The sequence below is a fragment of the Nipponia nippon genome, unplaced genomic scaffold, assembly GCF_047370975.1.
Source record: "Nipponia nippon isolate SJK-2023a ecotype South Korea unplaced genomic scaffold, ASM4737097v1 scaffold_7, whole genome shotgun sequence".
In the NCBI taxonomy this organism is placed as follows: domain Eukaryota; kingdom Metazoa; phylum Chordata; class Aves; order Pelecaniformes; family Threskiornithidae; genus Nipponia; species Nipponia nippon.
This window is the reverse complement of record NW_028262391.1, coordinates 31,150,198-31,169,632: the sequence shown is the minus strand read 5'-3', so window position 1 is coordinate 31,169,632 and position 19,435 is coordinate 31,150,198. Positions and strand designations below refer to the sequence as shown.

The window sequence follows — 19,435 nt, the reverse complement described above, 5'->3', positions numbered from 1 at the left end:
GGGAGACACTGGTACGGGACCATAGTGAGGGATGCAAGCCCAGCGCCGCCCCAGCTCGCTGATGTGACCCTGCTATAATTAACTGGTTTTTGACAAGGGGTAGCGGAGATGGGGATGCTCAAATGGAGCATGCTACGGAGGTGCAGAGCTCTGTCGCCCCTGCCTGCCCCTGCCTGCAGCGCTGATTTACATGGCCCGTGCCAGCATCACCACACCAGGATGTGGCATTTAGGGCCAAGGTCAGGCAGGTGGGTGCCAGCCCTCTACCTTTTGCTTCTAGCTGCCTCTAGCAGGGCTGCTCCACAATCCAGGGTCATTTCCAGACTTGAGACCCCATTTCTGCCTGTGATCCCTTCCTGCTGCCCACACTCACATTGCGGAAGTCCCGGAAGGGCACGAACTGGACGATGTCACGCACGGCCTCCTCGCCAGTGTAGGAGCGCAGCACTCGGCTGTCCCCATCCAGGAACTCCATGGCAGCAAAGTCGGCGTTGCCCACCCCCACGATGATGATGGACATGGGCAGCTTGGATGCCTGCACCACAGCGTGTCTCGTCTCGTCCATGTCACTGATCACCCCGTCCGTGATGATGAGGAGGATGAAGTATTGCTGCAGAGAGGAGGGAGGAGGGTCAGACCCAGTGGGATGCCGGGACACCCTCACACCGCAGCCAGAGCCTGTGGGGTGCGAGCACCCAGGATGCTCTGCACGTTGCGGGGAGGAGGTCCCCCAGGGATTTGGGAGCGCGAGGTTCATTGCTTCCCAGGACATCTGGCATCACCCACCTTTAGCAGCACCCAGAAATTTCAGGTGCTCCCATTCCCCCTGGTTTTTGAAAGATAACCACCAAACAACAAACCAACTCCCGCCCTAAAATATTTTGCTGATTTACTGTACTTAATGATGTAAAAAAACCCCAACCTATGTAGAGCTTCTGTGTCATGGCCAGGAGGAGTTTGGGACTGAGACATGATGAAATCTCCCCCTACCCGCACACAGTGGGGTGCATTTTGGGGTGGTCCCCATCAACATGTCCCTGCGCCAATGGGGAGCATCTCCTGCATCCCAGTGCTGGGCTGTGGGGCAGGGGACCCGTCCCATGCTCAGGGCTTGTCCGTCTCCTGTACAAAGCCATGGGTCTTGGAGGCACCAAGGGGGGATGCAGAGGGTACCGGAAAGCCAGAGAATGCCAGAGCAGCGGCGTTGGCACCCACTTGCCTTCCTATGGGGAACCTGGGGACGGTCCACGGAGCTGGGGGAGGATGGACAGATGGACAGACAGTCCTGCTGAACCCAGCTCAGCAAATCTGGGGCATGTGTGCCCCCAAAAAGCCCATCTCCTCCGCCTCAGGGGAAAGTAATGGTTCAATTTTGGCACATTACACAGCTTGCGTGTGCTGGAGAAATGACGAAAACAAGCACTTAAGCACATTAAAGCCCTTTGTTCCTCTCCTCATTCTTTCCATTTCCTCTGAAAACCGCTAGCGCAGCTGTCCTGGAAAAGCAAGAGAGGGAACGCAGCCCCAAGCCCATTTTCTTGGTTTTCCTCCAGCCCACATCTCCTGAAACCTTCCCTAAGCATCATCTTCCCTCAACACTCTCCGGTGCTAAACTCCAAGTACAAACAAGGCTGGGTCGAGCTTAAACGCAACCTGAGGACACGGGTGACGAGGTTTTCCTAAGCCAGGGCAGGCAGCCAGTGCCTTCTGGACCCCGACCCCTTTTGATGCATTAGCCCTGCCTGCAGAGCAGTGCCCAGGGTTTAGTTTTTCCCTACATCTGAACTTTCCAGAGCAAATCATGGGGAGATATGGGTCTGAAGAGTAGGACCTCCAACATCCGAGTCTGGAGGGTAAGACTAAACTCCAGGAGAAGACCTGCATGCTCCTACATGGTAGCCAGCACTAGTCATCACTGGAAGCAGGACAAGTGACTGGGGCCTGACCCTGTCTGGGAACCAGTATGGGAGGAAGAGTAAAACCTTGAGGAGAGCAGCTGACAATGGGAACAACTTTAAGCTGATTCTCCCCTTCCTCCCCTGGCCTCTGTGTGTGGTCAAAAAGAAGAAACCCAGAAAGGACTATTTCCCTTTGTTCCCTTTTTTCTGTGAAATCCATAATGGGATCAGAGAAAAATGCTGGAAAGTATGCAGGAAAAGAGGAGGGAGCAGAGCTCATCACATGTTTATCACGACATATTTCAGACGCCAAGTGGAATAAGAGCTGATGCCGGGGACCAGCCTCAAAGCCTGGGGGGCTGCAGCAGGGTGAGCTTGCAGGGAGCATCATTACTAGCAAGGGAGCAGCGGGCACTGCAGAAGAGCATCAGTGGGATCCCCAAGGAGCGATGACAATTTTGGTGGTGTCAGTAAATGGCAGCAGGGCAGGGGTGCTGGTGGCACCTCCGGGCTCCAGCCACGGTACCCAGCCAGAGTGCAGCCCCTGCCGAGCCGCGACCAGAGTTGCTGGGGCAGGGACCAGGCTGGCCCCACGGCTGGATCCCCCCAGGCTGGGGTCTCCATCGGCACACCACCCTGGCAGCACCTTCCCCTTTTCTCCCCTTTGTGTTGTTAAAATGGCTGATCTCTGAATCCACTGAGGGCTTTGGGGATGATTCCTGATCATTTGCTAATGATATCAGCAATTAGGCTCGTGCACACGTGAGCAGGACTGGAAGGGATTAGGCAGCATTAAGCAGCATGTGGTAAGAAAAGGGGAGGTCTGGATGCAGGGACCCTCCTGGAAAGGTGTGTTTTAATTCCCCAAAGCTTATTAATCCTTCCCTGAGAGTCAAATTATGTGTAATCCTTCAGTCTCTCTGCCTGACCCCCAACACGTTTTAATCTTCCCATCCCTTAAGAGTCAATGGCTCTGGTGTTTGTGATCCACGTTGCCATGGAAAAACTAGGAGTTTTTTTGGTTTTATTTGAAATGTTGGGAGCAAGCGAGAGTGGGAGGAAGAGGAGGGCAGGTCCAGGCGGCCACCGAAGCCGTCAGCATCAGGGGTGGCTTTGCTGCACACATTGACAATGGGATGGAAGAGGGAAAGACTCTGGGGGAGTGAGATCCCTCATCAATAATGCTTTGTGCTTCCAAAAAAAAAGACCGAGCCAACCCAGGCTTGCCTCTGACGGCACTATTAGTGCCCATTATTTAAAATCTCCCTTGATTAAACTATTAGTGCCAACAGAGGGGTGCAATTTGCATACGATTAGCGCCTCTGCTCAGTGTGGAGCCTGTGGGCTTCTCCCTCCCCCACTGACACCGATAGAGAAAAAGAAAAATGAGGAGCGACCTGGATTTGTGCTGAATTAAACCAAATTCAGTATTTCCTTGTGCCTGGAGCTGGGAAGAGCAACAGTGTTCAAGGCAAGGCTGGAAAAGGTCCCCTTGGGGAGGAGGTTTCGGGTGTGATCCAGCTCCGCTCCAGGCAGGAATCAGGGAAGCTTTTACCCTGAGGCAGCTCCTGCCACACGTGTCCTGATGCCTAAGCTGAGCTGCTTTTGGCCAGCAAAACCCAGGAGCCAGACCTGCTATCCTCCATGGGCAGCATGCTGCCACAGGGACCGAAGCGAGCTCCATCTTGCAGTCTTCAGATGCTCTTTGCACCCCTAAGAGGACACCCCAGTCACCACTGGCAAGGCTGGACCCACGGCTGCAGCTCCCAGCACATGTGGGCATCCCAGCATCCCTTCAACCACCAGCCTCCCCCTCCAAAACCACACTGGCACTGGCTCCCTTGTGGCCCGGTGCAACTGAGCATGGTTGTACAGGGCCTCTGTGCTAACAAGCAGCTTTTTGACATATGGACGTGAACAGTCTGATGGACTAATTAGAGGGGACTGCCAGGACTGCTGAGCGGCTGGAGTGGCTGCACGGGAACCCAAAGCCTGGCTCTGAGCCCGCTGCTTGTCCCAAGTGGTGTGAAAAGCAATGATCAAACCAAGCCATCCCATGGTTTTCTGCAATTCACCCTCAAATATAAAAAGCTATTTGAAGGGGAAAAGCAGAAAGGTCTTCCCCTGGCAAAAGGTTCAGATTTGGCCATCAGCCACATCAGAAACATCATGCTTTTCACCACGGCACGGACTTGCTCTCTCCTTCTGCTGTTTGCAAGGCTGGATGTGCACCCCCCCAGATCTCCCCAGGAGATCTTCACGGAGGAGAGGAAGATGCTTGCTCCAGCTGTTTGTTGTGTGTCGAAGAGAAATAAGCCAAAGGTTTGAAGTCATGCTCAACCTCTGTTGCTCGTGTTTCCCACTTGCACTACGACAGCAGCATCACCATCCTAGTGCCGCCCAGGGACCCAGGACCAGTCTGCCCTGCCCCAGGACAGTCCTGCAGTGCACAGGAGCAGGAGGTTGTTTTCAAAGCAAGGACTATGCTCCTCGGGACTATTGTCCCCCACTTATCCATAAGGACAGAGGTTGCCTCCTCAGAGCAAGGCCCCTTGGAGCTCAGCAGAGGATGTTTGAGGAAAAAAATTAGGACAGAACAAAGTCATCCTTTCCTGTCTCTTGCCAGCTGTTGGCTGGCACACGTCAGGGACTCCTGAGCCTGAGCTCACCCCGGCACAGTGGTGAATGGCCCTTGATAGTTGGGGCTGCCATGAGCATGCCCCTTCCCTCTCTGGACCTTCAGTCCTCAGCCCAGGCACCATCCCAGGGTGGTCTCAGCTCCCTGACTCCACTGTGCACTGGCCTGTTGAATATGCATCACCCAGCCATTCCTGGGAGGCCTTGCAGGCCTTCCCCATAAGAATTAGGGAGAAATCAATCACTTTTTCACCATTGATGATTTTACACATCTCTGATATTCCCAGTTGACTTCCCAGGCCAGACGGTGCCAGCCTTATTGCTTTCCCATAGAGGAGCTGCTCCACACCGCTAAGTGTCTTGGCCAACTCTCTTGCTACCATTCCCAGGGCTGTTTGAGATAAGGGGACCAATATTTAAGATGGTGCTCAAGACACCTGTATAAATCCAAGGGATGCCCACCTCATGGCATCTCCCACCCTCGTCTCAATTCTCTCCCCAATAATTTCTGATTTTCCACAGCTGCAGTTTTGTTGACTGTTGTCAAGTTTTTGAGTTTTTTTTTTCTTCCTAAGAAGCATCTGCAATGACTCCACATTCTCCATCTGAAGTGACAACAGCCAACCGAGAGCCCACAGCTGCAGGGACCCCAGGGATGGTCCTGGTGGGAAGACCCTGTCTCCCTGCCTGCAGCGAAGGGAAAGACACGAAATCAAGCTTAGGCTTTGCTTTCCCCTGCCCAAAGCCATCAGGATTGCCATCACATCATGGGATTTTACGGACTTACGGATGCAGCCTCCTGTTGGGTGGCCTGAGCTGCAAAGCGGGCCACATGGTTGACGATGGGGGAGAAGTTGGTGGGTCCATAAAAGCGGATGTGGGGCAGGCAGGCCGAGTACGCTTGGACAATTCCCTCCACACCTTCAGGGAAAACAGAGAAGTCGGGCATTACAATGCGCCACAGCCCAGGCCCACCACAAGTCCAATTAAACATCATTAGCTAATGCTGCCATGGGAGCTGAAGTTAGTTAGACTTTTTTTTTTTTTCCCCAAAACTCATCCAGCTCCACAAGTTTTATCCACTTCAAATTTTCTAAAACCAGGGCTTTGCTTTTAGTCAGTTTGTAGTGGATGCTCAGATCTTCTGGGGTAAGAGAGCCCTCGTAGTGCCCACAGTCAAAGAAGGCTTTCCTTGCGTTTCTGCGGAAATCTCAGCATCAGCCAAAGAGGAAGAGCAAAAAGAAAAGCAACTCCTGGTCTCCGAGCATAACCAAAAACCAGACAGATGTGGAGCAGAGGTAGCGGAGAGAAGCAAAACAATCCCAGAAGCACCCTCAGAGCTCCCAAACTCTGTTTGTGACCCACAGGCCATCAGAAACCCTTCTGCTTCTGCCACACCAGAACAGGGTAAATGGCTGCTCTCCTGAAAGGGTGCATGGGTGTGTAATTGAAAAATGACCAATTCCACAAATAATCAGCTGAGAATCCGTTCTTTGGGAAGGAATTGTCACTGATAAGAGTTGCAGGATGGTGGCTTCTGCACCCTGTAATGCCTGCAATAAATCAAGTCCAATGAATGCTTTTCAGCTACTGGAGAGGTACTGAACGAAGCAAAGGCAGCAGAAAAGCAGATGTTCACAGCCAGCTTTCATGAACCAGTGAGTGAGGTTTGGAGGCTGCCCGAGCCCCTGTTTTGCTGGGGTAAAGCAGAGGTCAAACCAGATGACATTTGCAGTCCACGATAGCCCTTACCACTTATGATTTGAGCAGTTCTTCAGCCATGACTGTGATCAGCTCTCAGCTCCTAAATGAAGCATTAAGTCTGAATTCCCCATCTGCTAAACAGGCCTGGTGTTTCTTGCAGGCTTGCTGGAGGAGCAGACGGCTGGTAGGACACACGAGACATCTGCGCAAAGGCAGATTTTACGCTGTCTGAATCCAGTTGCATTTTACCCTGGGCCTTCCTACACACCCCCAAATTTTCTCTGCTTTCCTCTGAGTGCATCCTTAGTGCTTGCTCTGCTTCTCTTAATGTCTGTCTCTGAGCAGACCTTGAAAAATTCCTGAGATGAGTTATTGGAGAAATGCAGAGGAAAGGAGAGAAGACACTGAAGGCATCTAAGGAGTGTTAAAGACCTGGTAGGAGTCTTAAAGACCTGGTAGATGCTTACCTGAACAGAATGGGTTTGTGGGATTGAAGTTAATGGCAAACTCGTGGGATACCTGTGGAGAAGAAAAGACCCAAATTAACGCAGAGCAGGCCTGGATGTTTACTATCAGTTTAGCTGATGCTGCAAGGCTGGTTTGGGTCTGATGCTCCCCTGGGGCAGGACCCGGTGGTCGCAGACATTATGGTCCATACTGCTGGGTCAGCAACACTTCCCAGCCCTCTGCTACCCAAACAGCAAGGAGCAGCAAATTCAAATGTGGTCAGGGTTGAGCAGTGTTTGAGGATGGACTGGTTCCTCTGGCCTTTCATCCCCCATCATGGAGCCACCTGAAATTATCACATCACGCATCCTTCTATAGCTATCAAAGCAGGTTTGTCCACATGGCTTCCCACTGGCTGCCCAGAGGGAAAGCATGCAGAAGGGATGCTCTCAGCCAGCTGGGCCATCTCACCAGTCACTAGGAGAAATTACTTCATCCTATTGCAGGTTATAAAGGGAGAAAACTCAATTAACATCACAGGGAGCCCCAGTTCTGGCAGCATCCCTGTTCCCTGTCTCTCTGCAAGTGGCATGGTGCAGCATGAGAGAAGCAGGCACAGAGTGAGCTGGGTTGAAGACCTGATCTGGCATGTCAGCTACCGTGACAAAGCCAGCAGATGATTACCTTCATCATCTGGGTCATCATGAGGGTGAAAGGCCGCACAGGAGAGGTGACATGAATGCCTGGCCGTGGTAGACAGCAAGCCCCAGCACAGTCTGGGCTGGTTCATCGACCATGAAATCATCCCTCCTCCAAGGCAGGTGCAAGATCCTTCAGGTTTTCCACCACCTTCTCCCAAGCTGAGGGAGATGCTCTCACGAGGAGGTCCTGTAGGACACTGGCAACAGCAGATAGCCCTGCACACTCCTGTCCCTGGATTGTTGCACTTGCCTAGCCAGAGAAACCAAACAGCATCACTGACTGCAAATCACAAAACCTTCCTCATCTACTTCCATGGGAAGACCCTGCAGACAGAAACCACAAAACACTGGGCAGCCATTGCTTTGAACCTATCTCTGCCAGCAAAGGCAGAGCAGCTCAGCAGCCCAGGTGAAAGAGAGGGTCAGGACTCTTGGCCTTCAGTATGAACTTTGCCAGTGTTGGTGTGGGTCAACAGCTTGGCTTGGGGAACAACCATCAGATCTGGGGGCTTAGGAATTCCTCGCTCTGCTACCTGCAATTTAGGCACCTTAAGAAGCAAACAGACCCTCAGGAGCAACAAGGACACGCAACTGACACTTCCAGCACCTCTAAAGGTTGAAGGGGGTGATTTGGGCTTTCAGGCCATCAGCTCAAGGGCTCTGAAACAAAAAGCTCCCACTCTGTTTGTGCCAGAGTTACAAAACAAGGATATTTTCTCCCTCTCAGAAGGGTGGTGGTTTGCTGAGCTTCTCAGCCAGGGGATCGCTTCAGGACATGCGTATTCATAATGCTGGCAAAACGACTGTCCTCTAAAGCGCCGTGTGAAGCAGAAGTCCTCCTGAGACTGCAAAAGCAACACGCATCTGATTCAGACTTTCCAATTATACTGGGCATTGTGTTGAAAGCAGCTGAAATTATTTTTGCAAGAGGCTGTGGGGTGAGAAATAGCAACCAAACAAAAGTAGGTCAACCAGAAGTCCTCCCCATGCTGCAAAGCTGACGAGCTGTCGGACCGGCGAACATCAACAGCCTGCTTGGGTCTCTCCATGCCTTTTCAGCACAACCAGTAATGCTCCCAGCCACCAGTAACCCCAGGGTTAGAGACATAGTCTGAAAAGCATGACTATGTTTTGCATACGCCTTTTCTCGTAGAAGCCTCAATTTTGGGCAATATATCCAAATTCAAATTTCTTGATTTTCAGTTGTAAACGGCTCACTTTTTTTTTAGAAGATGTTCAAAATTCTGCCATACGACTATTTATAGACAAGGCAAGCAAAAATATTTCCATGTTTTGCACTGCAAAAGAGGGGTTTCTCTTTCTTTTAAGCAGCAACGAAACGTTTTGGAGCTGTATTCCTCACCATCTATAGAGCAGACCCCCTGTGTGGCAGAAGTGTTTCAAAACCTCCTCTGGAGTTTTTACAGGTTATATATATATATATATATGTCTGCTAGAAAATTCAAGAGGAGGGCTTCAAAATAACAAAACAAAAAAAAAAGGATCTCATTCCCTATTCAGCTCATACTTTGAAAAACAGTTTCTGTTGAGTCCAATTAAATGTATATGGAGCACCTACAAGTATCGCATTCTCCAGTAACCTACAAGGAGAAACTCTTTCAAACCACCCCAAAGGGTAAGATGTTCATCTGCAGCCAGGCTGTGTCCTCTTCTAGTCCTGGATGGGGATGGCCGTAGCTCCATCTTTTCCCATCAGGAATTACAGACATGCCTCGCAGATGCACGTCTGGAGCCTGTGCTGGAGAATCGACCTTGCAGAGGGTTCCCTGCCACTTCCCCCAGTGATCCCACCCCTGCCACGACTCAGTTTTCCTATATAAGAAAAAAAAAAGGCAAACGGAGGGAAAGCCTTGGGAGGCGGCACATCGGCAAAGCTGCCAGCCTTGGCTAGAGAGTCTGAGCTCTGCAGGCACAAAGACATCTCCTTCGGCCGACCCCATCAGACTAGATAGAAGGAAGAAATTTTTTACGATGAGGGTGGTGAGACACTGGAACAGGTTGCCCAAAGAGGTGGTAGATGCCCCATCCCTGGAAACATTCAAGGTCAGGTTGGACGGAGCTCTGAGCTCTAGTTGAAGATGTCCCTGTTCACTGCCAGGGGGTTGGACTAGATGACCTTTAAAGGTCCCTTCCAACTCAAACCATTCTATGATTCTATCTCCCAGATCCAGGACAATCAGTGGACCTTCAGTGTTAAGCATCACCATCTCTGCTGCCGCTTTGCCTTTGCTCATCCCCCAGAAACCGCAACCCATCTGCTTCCCTCTCCTGTTCCCTACTGGGAAACTGCTCGAGGCTCTGTACAGAGCTGTTACACGGCAAGATGTTCTTTGACATTTCCAACGAGACTTTTGTGTGCAAAACATCTCGCTACGACGGGTGCTTGGGAAGCGTTGGGGGAGCCATGGCAACAGGAGCACAAAGTGCCATTTATACATCTCTTATCTCTTAACGATCTTCCCCATTTTCACTCCGGTCTGTGGGTAGGTACAACAGCCGCCCTTCGTTGTGTTCCCCCCGGGGAGTATCATTGGCCATGCTGCTCCCCGCTGCCTGCCCACCGTAACACAGGGCATGGGTTTCAATGAAGAACTGCTGGTTTGGCTTTGAAATTATCCAGCGAGACCTGATTGCCAAAAAACCTCAAATGAATGAGCTGAGCTGGTGATGCACAGACCCTGCGGGCCAGGCAAGCCAGGGAGGGATGAAGCCCCAGGCTGGAGCAGTGCAGTGTGATGCACGGAGGATGCCCCCACTCCTAACATGAGACAACCGATGGGTCACTCTGGGCGTTAGGAGTGGTGACTTTTAGGCAAGGGCCAAGCACCTGGGCAGGGAGAGCTGCTCTCCGCTGGGGTTTACACGGGCTTAGACATGATTTGGGGAAAAATGTTTTTTCTGGTGGCACTTACAGAGCATTGCCAGGCCCATGGGAGCAGCGGAAAATATTTCTGCAGCAGGCTGCAGGAGGCAGCTGCAGCGGGGGCAGAGGAGTAGCATCCCTCTGCCCCCCAGCCCCCAGTCAGCATCCTAGGCCCGATACCCACCTCCAGCCTTGCAGGAAGGGCCACTTCCAGCCCAGCAATGCCTTTCCTATAGGCACTGACCTGCACACATTGGCAGCAGAGCAGGATGCTCACTGTGACGATTCACCCATTCCCCCAGAAGCCCAAGTCACCTTACCCTTTCCATCCCCACTGCATTTTCCATTCCCATTCCTCTCCCCAAGTAATAAATCCCTGATGGCAGCTGGCTGTTAGTCCTTGGAAGCTGCCTACCAAGATTTTCCCACTGAAAGTGGTGAAGTGACAGACCAGAGACATTTGCCGGCCAAGGAGGATGAATCAGCTCCAAAGTGCACATGGAGGGATATCCTCCTGTGGCTGGCAAACAGCAAAAGCTCCCACTTGAGTCACATGAATTTTGGCTGCCGGGAGAGCAGAGAAAAGCACAAAGCTGGAGCAGGCAGGACATCCCCAGCCTTAAGGGCTGGCAGCGATGAGCTTCCCAGCCCGATTCACGGCCACTCATGATTTACGTGCTCTGCTGCACTCAGCCCAGAGCAAAGCTCCTCTCCCAAGGAACACAAAAGGCTCGCTGAGGTTCAACCCCAGCCCGAAGCTGGGGACTTCTCAAAACCAGCAAGCAGAAAGATAAGATACGTTAAGGGTGTGAGCAAAGAGCAGCCAAAAGACCCAGCCGGTAACGAAAGGTGGTGGTGTCCCAGCGCATCTTCTCAGCCGTGAGAAGATGCTCCCCACCAGCCAGCGCTGGTGGCAGGAGAAGCCCCAGTCCCTGCCCACGGCATCCCTCCTGATGAGCAGGATTCTCCAGCTCATGCTTTTGCAGGACCAGGGTGCCTTTAACCCCTTTGGCGCCTAATCCCAACAAAAGATCAAGGTGGCTTTTGGGAAAGCCCCTCTGCTCCAGTCCTTGCAGGCTCTGCCCATGCAATATCACATTGAGGCTACCCACCTCCCAGCCCCCTTCCAGACTTTGCTGCCATCTGACACATTCATCCAGAGGCCCTTTCCCTTGCTCAGAATTGTTCCTGCCTCCTGCCAGGAAAATGAATCAATGCCTGGCTCTGCCCGTTAATGCCAGGGAGCTGCTGCTTTCATGCCAGCTTAGAAGGGAGGAATGGGCTGCCCATGCCCCAGTCCCAACCTCGCCACCCACCCATACTGCCATATCTCACTCTCCACCAGCTGAAATCCCACGTCCGCCCGTTCCCCCTCTGCCCAACAGCTTTTCCCTGACTGAGCCAGCCGGGAAGCCCCAGCAGCTCCACTCCTGCCTAGGCAATATCAGGACAAACCCATCTCAAATGTGCAGATGGCCACAACACTTCACCTTCCAGTCTGGCGGGAGCTGGGCACCAAATCCCAGAGCAGGAAACATCTTGTCTCTAAAAGAGAAGAAGAAAAATGTATGGGTGTATTTACACACACATGAAGTAAGCTTCCACGGCTCTTGCTATGGCCTCCCCATGCTACCAGCTGCCCAACACCCAACTACAGCAAAAGCACAAGCTAAAAAAAGTGCCAGCCTTCCCCTCTCCCTAAACAGCACAGTGCCTTTAAAAATCATGAGAGCTGAACAGAGATAGACTAGATGTTCCCTTTGGCTTTTGATCTTTAGAGAGAAAAGAGTTCAGCTTTGCTTCATCACCCACAGGGATCAGGAGCATCCTCTTGCCCAGACATCTGAGTCTCTTGCAGACGTGTAACCCTGGAGATTTTAAAAAAATTAACTATCCATTTTGGCCACAAAAGCCAGCATGGCGAGACCAACAGATTTCTGTTTTGTTTTCTCTGTTGATGTCCAAGATGATATTTTTCTGTGTTGCACATCTCAGGGTGGCTGGGGAACAAGGCAGCCTGGTGGTGCACCTGCTAACGGCAAATACCAGCAAGCCGAGGGCATCTGCCTCTGCACCGAGAAAGCACCAAGCAGCTGTTCTCCAGCTGCCCCCAGTAAAGGATGCTCCACCTCTGCTAACGCACCCTTCCTCTCAACAGCGGCGATGGGGGGAGAGGAGTAACTCTGTTCTTACCCTCTCCTCCTCCTGCATCCCAATGTATACGGCAATTTTCTCTCAAGGAACTTTTCAAAAGCAAGGTATTATTTAGCCCAGGCTTTGCAGATGGGAAATCAAGGCACATGCATCCCAGCAGCCCCTCAGGAAGCCAGGGAGATGTCTGCAAAACAGGGGTGGAGGCAGAAGGGCATGGTGCTTACGAGTCATAGTCCTGGATGATCTGGCCGACAGCCCAGATAGCTGACAAGTACTCATTTGTCCCCATGGGGTTGATATAGTGCAAAGAGGAGGGGTCTCGTGGGTTCCCATTGGAGGCTGTGAAGTCAATCCCAACCTGGGGGGGAAGAGAGAAGCACAGAGCCGTCCTCCATTAGCAGACACCACTACAGACCTGGGCACCAAGCCTCCATTGCCTTTGAGGTCCATACACTGTCCCATCCAGACCCAAACCTCAAACTTTTGAAGAAGTTTAACAAAATGCAGCTCTTCACCTTCCCTAAAAAAAGGTGATTAAATATTACGTTAGGCAAAGCCATTCAGTGTAACACCTGCATATGTCACCAGCAAGCATCACATGAGGTGTCTCAAAGCAGCCTCTGCTGCTGGAGCAAGCCACCACCATCTCCAGCTCAGGGCTCTTGCTGCCCATCTCCCAGGCATTACGCTTAGGAACTGAGTAGCCCCATGGACACCAAAGCAGCTGGGGCCACCTGGGCATTTGGATCTCAAGGTCTTTGATCAAAGAGTCACCACCTTGAGCGGAGCTTTCCCTGCAGCTGCTCTTCACCAGGCTTCCCCGGGGACCAATATATGCTAAGCTCTCAAGGGCCTTTGTCAGCAAGGCACTCATTTTTCTCCCTCCTCAATTAGGCTTCCTATTTAAAGACATTTGTAGAAATGCCTGTCTCAGACCCAGTTAAATCTGGTCAGAAGAGGCGAGACGCTGAGCCACCCGATTTGAAATAACTGGGAAGGAAGAGTTGGGAAGAGGCGAGCAGGCGGCGTGACTGTGCCAGCCTTGTTTGCTTAGCAAATAGGCAAAACCCAAAATAACTCTCTCAGCTAAATTGAGCTCAGGGGATTCGCAAGGGATTTTGCTCCATATCCATAATGGGAGAGGATGAACTGAGATTTGGCTGAGAAGGGACCTTGGCCTGGCTGGGGCAAGAAAACGTCACAGCCCAGGACGTGCCACCACCCTGTGCCAGGGTGGCTGGTAAAACACACTTGACAGGACAAGGGGACATGGTTTTAAACTGGAAGAAGGTAGGTTTAGATTGGAGATACAGGAGAAATGTTGTACAATGAGGGTGGTGGGACACTGGAAGAGGTTGCCCAGAGAAGTTGTGGATGCCCCATCATTGGAAGTGTTCAAGGTCAGGTTGGATGGGACTTTGAATAACCTGATCTAGTGAAAGATGTCCCTGCCCTCAGCAGGGGGCATTGTATTGATGATCTTCAAAGGCCCCTTCCACCCTAAACCATCCTATGGTTCTATGAAAACCCAACTTCTTTGTCAAGCAACCTTACAGCCTTACCAAACTGCAGTTCACTGCTGTAACACCCACGCCTGTGCGCCCAGCTCCTGCCAAGCCACCATGGACACGGTCAGAGAGCAAGAGGGAAACTGAGGCACGAGGAGGGGGCTCAGTGGAGTCAGACAGATGAGTGCCCCATTCATGCATCATTATCACCAAGAGCAGCACTCGGGCAACAAATTTCAGAGGGATGCAGCTGGTCTGCCTAAAGCATGAGGCAAGCAGCCAGGCACAATGCTCTCCTTTTCTGTGGCTTCAGCCCACTGTCTCCCTTGGTGGGGAGGACACCAGAGTCCTTTCCAAATCGCAAAGGTGCATGCGGCAGCGTCCTCCTCCTGGCTCAGGCACTTCTGCGGAGCGTTGCACCCATCGCAAACCCACCCAGGCTGTTGGACCAAAGATGTCTTGGGAGGGGGAGAAACCTTCCAACAACCAGCAGATATTTAGATGAGAAGGAAGATTTCTGCATTCAAGCCTAAGTCACACAACAGCTCCATGCTACCAATAAATTTAATGATTTTCTTCTCTATTCACTCTCCAGCACCAAGACCTTAGCACCAGCGGCAGATTGGCACACAAAAAGCTCTCCCAATCGCTCCTGTTCCTATGGCAACTCTTCCTCCTCCTCCTACTCTCCCCCCATCATGTTTTTAGATGAAACAACAAAATACAAACTGAAATACTGTGAGTGCTCGCAGCTCTCTGGCTACTGCACCAGAAAAGTTTTCAGAAATTAAAAAACCCACTTCTACACTGTGGTGGTTTCACTCGGGGTTGTAATGTCCTCATTTAGTTACTCTTGACAAGCCGTAGTCCAGCTTGAAAGAAGGTGGAAGTGCCAGTAAAAATGCAGAAAACCACCTCATTAACAGCCCAAAGCCCCTCAGCTGGCTTCAAAATAAGGAAAGCTTCCATAAAAAACTGGAGGGTGGTTAAACCCTGTGATGGGGAGCAAAGTCAGTAACATTTTGTGAAGGGTCAGAGGTCTTTGTGGTAGTCTGACCTTCAGCCAAAGTCTAGCCAGCTCCCGCCATGCTGTTGGATGCACCTGAGCATGGGAGTAATGATCCTCAAAGCCCCAAAACCACATGGTTCAACACCAAAACAGGGCAGCTCCTCATTGCCATGAAAAGCCACTCAAGCTGGTGCCAAATCTCATGCAGAACCTCCCTCCCCAGTTCTAACCATTACATACATGTTACTATCAAAACTCCTTACAGTAAACATCAGCTGGCAGCCTCCCAGGATGTAGTCCAGGAAGGAGAAATCTCTGGTTATCTGAAAGAAAAAAAAAAAAGGTGTTTCAGCAATTGTCACCATTGCAGAACAAAAAAAAAAAATACACCGGACGTGCCCAAGCCTGCGGTCACTGAGAGTTTGGGCCTTCAGGGACCTTCGGCTACGCAGCAAAGCAGATAGGAAGAACCACCTGGGTCTCCCACTGAAGCGTTTTGGCACTTCACATGGCACGTGGGGCCACGCGGGGCCATGTGTTGGTCAAAACCTGGGATGGGAGGCCTGGACAAGGATCCTTGAGAGCTGGAAGTGTCTATCATGGCAAACTGAATGAAGATCCTCTCCCCATGGCCAAAATGATCTCACACCACGTGCCGATCTGATGGGGGAAGAGCTGCATCGGCGCTTTCCCTGCTGTGCTGCTGCCATCCGAAGGGAGGACTTCACCAACACCTCAGCTCAGAAGAAGGACCTCTTCTACCCACATCCAACCCTTGCCACCAAGGAGACACCAAGCAGTTGGTAGGTGCCCACAGCTTGGGCTTCATGCAGATGCTGCCCATGTTGAACATGCAGATGCTGCCCATCTCCTCTTGGGTCTGTGGCCACCCAGGCATGGGGTGGCACCAGCGACTCAGTATATCAGATGCTCCAAGTGGAGAGAAACCCAAGCAGAAAGGAGATCACACTTTTATTCATGGTCTGTAGGTCCTGCACTTGGAAACACAAGGGCGCTGGGAACAGAAGGGTTAGGGGGAGCTTGGGAAGATCCGAGCTCAGTGAGGAGCAGAAGAAAACATCCCGTCATCATACTCACTTTGCAGGACTTGACAATGATGATCCCAGAGTTCTTGTAATTCTTTTTCTTCTTTTGCTTTTTGGGGTTAATGCACTCTAGCTCAAGCTGTAACACAAGAGACAGACACCAGTGCCACGTGGCTGCAGGTGCCACCAGCGGCCGCATCGTGCAGACACCCTCCCTCCACATGTTTCAAAGTGCTGAAGAGGCATAAATGAATCACAGCAAGCTACTGGTATTTAATGATGGAAATGGAGGCACAGGACCTGCTTGGGAAGGGGCTGCTTTTCCTTCCCAGGGGCTTTCAACCTGCCCAGGACCTGGCACATGGCAGCCAAGACACCCCAATAAGGCTACGGGGGTCTATGGGATGGAGGCAAACATTTAAATACTAAAATCCTTAAGTTTCCTGAATGTGAACGTTGCATATCACAGACTGAACAAAACCAAAATACAGATCTATTGACAAAATCCCCTAACTCTGAAAAAAACCAGGCAGTTCAGCCCAGACCTGCCAGCAGGTAGCTCCCACATGGGACCACATGAGATGGTGGTGGCTGGCCTGTGCCCTCCTCACCCAGCATCCTGCTCAGACCAGCCTGGTGATGGCCCTGGACCTTCTCAGACCATCCAGTGATGGCCCTGGACCTGCTCAGACCATCCAGTGATGGCCCTGGACCTGCTCAGACTGGCCCAGTGATGGACCTGGACATGGCAATGAGCTTTTCCCCTGTCTCGGCCAGGCTGTGGCTGGACAGTGCTGCTCCTGCCTGCAAGCATGCCAGCACGCAGCGCCTGGTCTACAGCAAGAGCATCTCTGTCTCCGCTTCTGTATTTACCCTCATCGGTGTGGCCACATGAAAGGACGAAACAGGTCACGAGGAGCTACCCCAGAGAGGAGGGATGCTGAAGGGCAACACACAGTGGTGGTAAGCAGCAGCTGCTTGCTTCTGGAGCCACCTTCCTCCACATGGGGCCCACAGCAACTCCGCTCGGAGAGTGGCATCAGCTGGGGAACGGCTTTACTGGGGAACAGAGGGCACCCGACCTTTCGTGACAAGCCAAGCAAGGGCAAGAGGGAGAGAGAGCCCATACCCAGCTGGACCCATGTTATGCACGGGGGTACGGCAGCACAGGCACGCAGCAAGGCACGTTTTACTCTCTTCTAATCAGCATCTCTCAGGGTCCCATGGAGAGAAAAGAAGATTTTATTGCTAGGCTGGTAGGTTGCAAATCCAGTAGGGAAACAGGCTCAACACCTGCCTCTGGCACCATCAGCTTGCGCAGTCCTAGACAGGACACCTCATGCCTTTGTGCCTCGGTTCCTCCAGCCAGGAAACTTTTCTCATTGGACCGTGCATAGTGTTTTACACACCCCCATGTCTTGGCCAAGACCTTCTCTTGGTTTTGTAATTGTAGCAATGACAGCAGTGAAAAGCTCTGCTTATCCAGGAGTTTTCATGATGTGCCTTCAGTCAGGTGGCATCTGCTAAGGCTTTTGGCCAGCACTTTGTGGGGAAGATGGGGACACCTTTGGCCACAAAACTGGTATGGAGTTGCACAGGAGCTGGCACTCCTGGGAACCAGGCTCTCCCTGCAGCAGACGCAGCACCAGCAGCATGTCACACCTCCCCTTCTGGCCTCCCAAACCACAGGGCACCCCCCCAAATCATGGGTGCTGCTTCAGACATCTCAGGAGAGCCCTATTTTCAGCTAAGACTGCCTTAGCCCTCTCTCTAGCTCAGATGCTTTAGCTACAACCGTGGCCTGGGTCACTCACGGTGCGGGTGGGAGGAGAAAGGGGGTTGGACTTGGCTTCTTCTCGGCACAGGTTGAGGGTATCAGTGTAAGTACCAAAATCCACCACCAGCCCCGAGGAGCCCCTTCCTCATTGTTCCCCGAAAGCATGTCAGAACTTACTGGAAAGGCATCTTGGGCTTCACACATCCTGGCCACTGAGGTCTGAAACTCCCCGATGAAGTCATGTCCCCCATCACTGTCATAGTCGTAACACATTACCTAGGGCAGAAGGGGCACAAACCAGCCTCAGACATAGTAACGATCTCCTGCAAGACCTGCTGAAGCTCCCAACCTCTCCTATTGAAGACCCCAAACAAGGGGTTTTTTTGGGGTTTTGGGGTGGTTCTGGTTTAGTTAGTTTGTTTGTTTGTTTTTTTTATAAACAAGCCATAGGGTTTTAGATGTTTAATGATCGATCACAGAGGCTGACCATCACAACACAAGCCGAAGGGCCCCCTGTTACCTTTATCAGCTTCTCTACATCTCCATCGCACAGCGACACCAAAGGCACAGTGAACGGCTTCCAGACGGGGTCCAGCGTGTGCTTGATCACCTGCAGGGTGGGAACGGAGGGATGCCGTTACAACAGGCACATCTGCAGGGGGAGACTGGCACAAAGCAGGGGACATGTCTCCAAGAGCGACCCTGGACCAGGCTCTCGGTGGGACAGGCCAGGCAAGCTGCAGAAAGCCCCATCTCAGCCCTCTTCTGCCTCCTTAACTTAGACACAGCAGCTCCCCCTTCTCAGGTTGTAGCATGCGTGAGTTACAACAGATTTGTTTGCATCATGTTGGGTGATTTAACCACCTTCAGGGGCAATTAAACAAACCTGCATCCTACTCACTGCTTAGTACCACCCAGCGCCCCAGTGCAGCCTACATCCATCTGGTACCTGACCACCAAGAAGATGGAGCAGTGGGATGCCGCAACCAGCCAGGAAAGCCAAACAGCCCTGGGCACGTCCAGCTCTCTTGCCTCATCTGCGTAACATCTGCTGCCCGAGCTGGAGAAATATTAATTGATGCTTTTTGACATTTCCTGGGGGATGCAATTGCTTTGGTGGAAACCCAAGCAAATGCTAGCAGGCTCCAGGCACGCGCTGTGTACGTTGGAGATGCCTGCAGGGCAGGTGAAGACCCTCTTTCACAAAGGTGTTGTGCTTAAAAAGAGATTCACGTGAATATTAGGAAAGTCAGACATGGGAAGCAGATTAACCCTTCTCTGTGCAGGGTAAACACAGGGATATCTGGCGTGGAGGACCTTGGACCTTTGCAGCCAAAGCAGCAACAGCGCAGCCCAGCGAGGAAGAGGTCCATGGCTGCTGCTGTAGACAAACAGCCGTGTGGGACCTGAAACGGGCATCTTGTTTTACAGACAAGCTCTTACACGAGACCGGGGGAAACCCTGACACTGTGAGCACAGTTTATTTCAGAATTTGTAAACACCACCTCCGTGAGGCTGGGAAGAGCAGGGGGAGCCCACGCACCCCGAGATGGTGCCCGCACACTGCCAGCTGCTCGGTCCCCAGGGTGGGTGGGGAAGGAGCCAGTGTCTCCATCACACGGCGCCCAGCTGGGCATTCACACTTGTGCTTAAATAACAGGCTGTAATGA

General features: G+C 52.0%; 1 protein-coding gene across 4 annotated transcripts in view; it reads right to left on the bottom strand.

The window, feature by feature from the left end:
- The window catches only part of CPNE2 (copine 2), a 60,740-nt gene that overhangs the window by 4,173 nt on the left and 37,132 nt on the right, over positions 1-19,435 (bottom strand). For 2 of the 4 annotated variants that reach the window (XM_087739109.1, XM_087739110.1), the window contains exons 7-15: positions 18,286-18,375; positions 17,943-18,041; positions 16,041-16,127; positions 15,206-15,265; positions 12,650-12,783; positions 11,762-11,816; positions 6,707-6,758; positions 5,323-5,456; positions 374-610 (exon numbers count right to left, since the gene is read on the bottom strand). In XM_087739109.1, coding sequence (XP_087595235.1) covers positions 374-610; positions 5,323-5,456; positions 6,707-6,758; positions 11,762-11,816; positions 12,650-12,783; positions 15,206-15,265; positions 16,041-16,127; positions 17,943-18,041; positions 18,286-18,375 — 948 coding nt within the window. Of the gene's footprint in view, positions 1-373; positions 611-5,322; positions 5,457-6,706; positions 6,759-7,535; positions 7,638-7,664; positions 8,233-11,761; positions 11,817-12,649; positions 12,784-15,205; positions 15,266-16,040; positions 16,128-17,942; positions 18,042-18,285; positions 18,376-19,435 lie in introns of those variants that run through there. The other 2 variants (XR_015700415.1, XM_087739111.1) reach the window with 2 other exon arrangements.